We start from the raw sequence: 3,235 nt of genomic DNA, 5'->3' as shown, positions 1-3,235 counted from the left end.
GGGTGGGGGATTTGTGCTAAACTGATTTAGCAGGATTCTTGCTCAAACTGGATGCTACAAGGGCTGAGAGGGAAGCCCGAGGTCGGGCATGGTCAAGCAGAGGGCTCAGAGGAGCCTGATTAAACTTTGGTCAGAGAATGGAGTCTTTGTCGTGTGTGTGTGTCCATATGCTTCCCATGGAAGCAGTGTGAGAGGTTTTCAAAGGGGAAAGGGAGAGTATAGGGACGGCAGCTTTAGTATGGGGGACACTGGCAAGCAGTTGTCAGACTGAGGACTGTATGCAGATATAAATCTATCTGAATATAAATGGGGTAATCTATTCGAATAGACTTAGCTAGCTAGCTGTATGAAGTATGTATATAGGAAAACTGTCCGTATTCGTTGAGATAAATATTGAGTACTCAGTAAAGAATATAAATATTTATTTAGCATTTGTCTGTACATAAGCCTCCCCTCCCACCCATGTTAACTAGTGTTCTTGACTCCCATTTCACAGCTTTCCAATCTACTCTGCACAGTAATCTGAAGGTGATACTTCCCCTTAAATATCTTACATCGTTTCTGCGCTAGATCCCTTCTGTTTCCCTAGCCTTCTCCCCCACTTTGTTGGGAGGCACAGGTCAGGATTGGGATTAAGGAGCTCCTTGCCCTGGGGTGTCCTATGGCATTTCGCCAATGAGAGTGCTTGCAGGAGACCATAGGGTGGAAGGAGGGTGCAATCGGGGTGCTTATCCCAGGCAACCTCCCTGCCAGATTGCCCCGGGCTGGCAGTGTTTCTCCAGGAAAGACCACATGGGGTCCTCTCCATGCAGCCCTCCTCTTGAGTTCCCATGACTGCTCCCTCCCCTGTCACTTTGGGCCCAACCAGGGTGGTGGCTCTCTGCTCTTGCTGCCCCTGGGTACTCAACTCTTTCTTGCCGCTTTCCTTAAACGCTGCCCACATCTTCGTAAACCCTCCATCACCCAGGCTGATTGTGCTGCTCCCTGCTGGGCACCTGATGAATGTGGCTTTGCATTGCTCTGAGGTAAAGTTTTGAAATTCTCCCCAAAGGCATCAAGTCTATAAAGCCCTGTGTGGCTGTCTGTATTTCCACATCTAGTCACTTGAATGCAATACTAGTTATTGATGCCTACCCAGAGGGATATAGCCCAGAACATAGTGATAAACTAGAATAAACCCTGTCCTCTAGAAATTTGCACCCTAGTGCAGGAAAATAAAACATGTGGGCAGATTAACATATATTTTGCAAGAATTTTGACCAGTGAAGAATAAATATCTGACTTGAACCATTTGAACTTTGTGTTTATTTTAGATCTGTTTGTTATTTAGCGTATGAGAAAAATCCTATTAAAAATTCTAGTGTTCAGTTGATAAGTACCTGTTGGTCCGGTGTGCGAGTTTTCTTTTTTTTTTACTTTACTCTTTATTTACTTTATTATTTTACCTTTATTTTATTCTATATTACTTTCTTCTTATTTCTTTTATTTTACTTTCTCATTTACACTTTATTTTTTGTTCTATATTTCTTAATTGGTCTCGGAGGAGGAGCAGCTGAGAGCAGTTTATGAGTAATGTCAAGGAAAGAAAATATCTTTTTAATGTCAAAAGCAAGTAATTGTTTTCCTTTTGCAAATGAAGTTCCTATTTTTAGTAATAATTAAGTCCTGGGACTCCAAAAGTCATTTTGTCCTCGTGGAGCCCCAGAAGGGCTGTGGTGGTGGGGTGGGGAGCTCAGGGTCCGCCTGCGACAGCCAGAGTCTGTGCTTTGTGCTTTGTCAGCTCGGAAGCTCACTGAGCAGTGATCTTCATTCTAAATAATTTTCTTTAGCAGAACACCTTTGAAGCATCTTTCCTGAGCCCGAGCCTGGGCAGACTCCTAAAGCCATTAATTGGTCTTAAGTCCCCCAGTACCTCTTAAAACAATTTCCTAAATTAATTTCTTTCTGTTAAAATAACAATTTTCCTTTCTGTTTTCCTGACTGGACACTGACTGATGCAGTCAAAATTTATAAAAATCGACTGCAAAGTTATCAGTTCTCTATCTGGGAAGAAGTTTGGAAAGAGAAGTTTTGTAAAGCCAGATGAGCATAAAAAGAAAAACCCAACATCTTCCAACAATTCCCGGTCACCAAGACTTTTCATTTTATGAAGAAAATCCTCAGAGGGCGTAATAAAGTTAGTTTTTACCAGTTAGTTTCCATATGGATAATTTGATTCTACTTTTATAAATACTTAATCTTTGATGCCCTCCAAAGCATTGTGTGTTTAAATATCATGATTCTGTGGCCGGGATGGATGATGAAATTATCAACATAAACTCCTTGAGGCTTAGCATTTGGAACTATGGTGTTCTACCCCAACATTTGTTGAAAGTAAGAGCACAGAAATTGAAGCAAGCAACAAGAATCTCACAGCTCTGCATACCAGGAACATTGGCCTCGAACAGAACTAAACCAAAATGAAAAAGAGCAGGAGCCGACCAGCAAAGGGCCAGGAGTCGCTCGATCACGGAGGAGGTCATCGTGGTCGTGTAGTGCAAAGGGCAACACACAGCATAAAATCGGTCAACAACGGAACAAAGGTGCAAGATGGAGGGCAGGCTTAGCATCATGTCAAAGCTTGCATGGAATTTATAAAAGCCGTCCCCCAAGAACCAGCAGCTCTCCACTGACCGCACCATGCTGTAAGGCATGATGACAAAACCCAGCGGAAAGTCAGTGGTTGCCATGGAGAGGATCAGGAAATTTGTGGGAGAATGAAGCTGTTTGAACTGCGGTATGGAAATCATTATGACCAAGTTTCCAAGGATTGTGAGGACTATGGCTCCAGTCATAACCGAATACATTATCACTAGAGCGTGGAAAGGGTGGTTGGTGGGAGGACAGGACTTATTTCCAAATTTTGGACAACTGGATAGGTCCTCAGGAATATAAGTTATATCCGTGGTGATTTATATCTTCAAATTCCTTTCTAGGAAGATGAGTTTATGTTTCTTCATTTCTTAAAAATGATTCCAGTAAATTTCAGCTCCTAATAGTACAATAAAGTTCAAAGTCACCTGTTAATTCACTTCAATTATAATTCATTTAAATATTTAAAATTAGATCAATTGTGCTTGCTTTCTGAGTTATTTGCTGCCTTAGAAAATGAAAAATCTCAACTGTGTATCTTTCATGTTCTAGTGTGTTTTATTCTATTTTATCTATTTCCATTTATTCATTCAACATGGGTTTG

General features: G+C 41.4%; 1 protein-coding gene across 1 annotated transcript; it reads right to left on the bottom strand.

Annotated features, from left to right (window-relative positions):
* Positions 1-2,342: 2,342 nt before the first annotated feature.
* On the bottom strand, positions 2,343-2,936 carry LOC131420308 (trace amine-associated receptor 3-like). The gene has a single exon (XM_058566154.1). It carries the CDS (start codon positions 2,844-2,846, stop codon positions 2,343-2,345), a length of 504 nt encoding a protein of 167 aa, XP_058422137.1. The 5' UTR covers positions 2,847-2,936.
* Positions 2,937-3,235: the final 299 nt, after the last annotated feature.

This window comes from Diceros bicornis, chromosome 23 (genome assembly GCF_020826845.1).
Source record: "Diceros bicornis minor isolate mBicDic1 chromosome 23, mDicBic1.mat.cur, whole genome shotgun sequence".
Classification (NCBI taxonomy): Eukaryota; Metazoa; Chordata; class Mammalia; order Perissodactyla; family Rhinocerotidae; genus Diceros; species Diceros bicornis.
The sequence above is the reverse complement of the archived record's forward strand: the minus strand, read 5'-3'. Positions and strand labels throughout refer to the sequence as shown.

Coding starts and splice junctions, on each gene's coding strand:
- LOC131420308 (XM_058566154.1), bottom strand. CDS start 2,846: ATGTATTCGGTTATGACTGGAGCCATAGTCCTCACAATCCTTGGAAAC.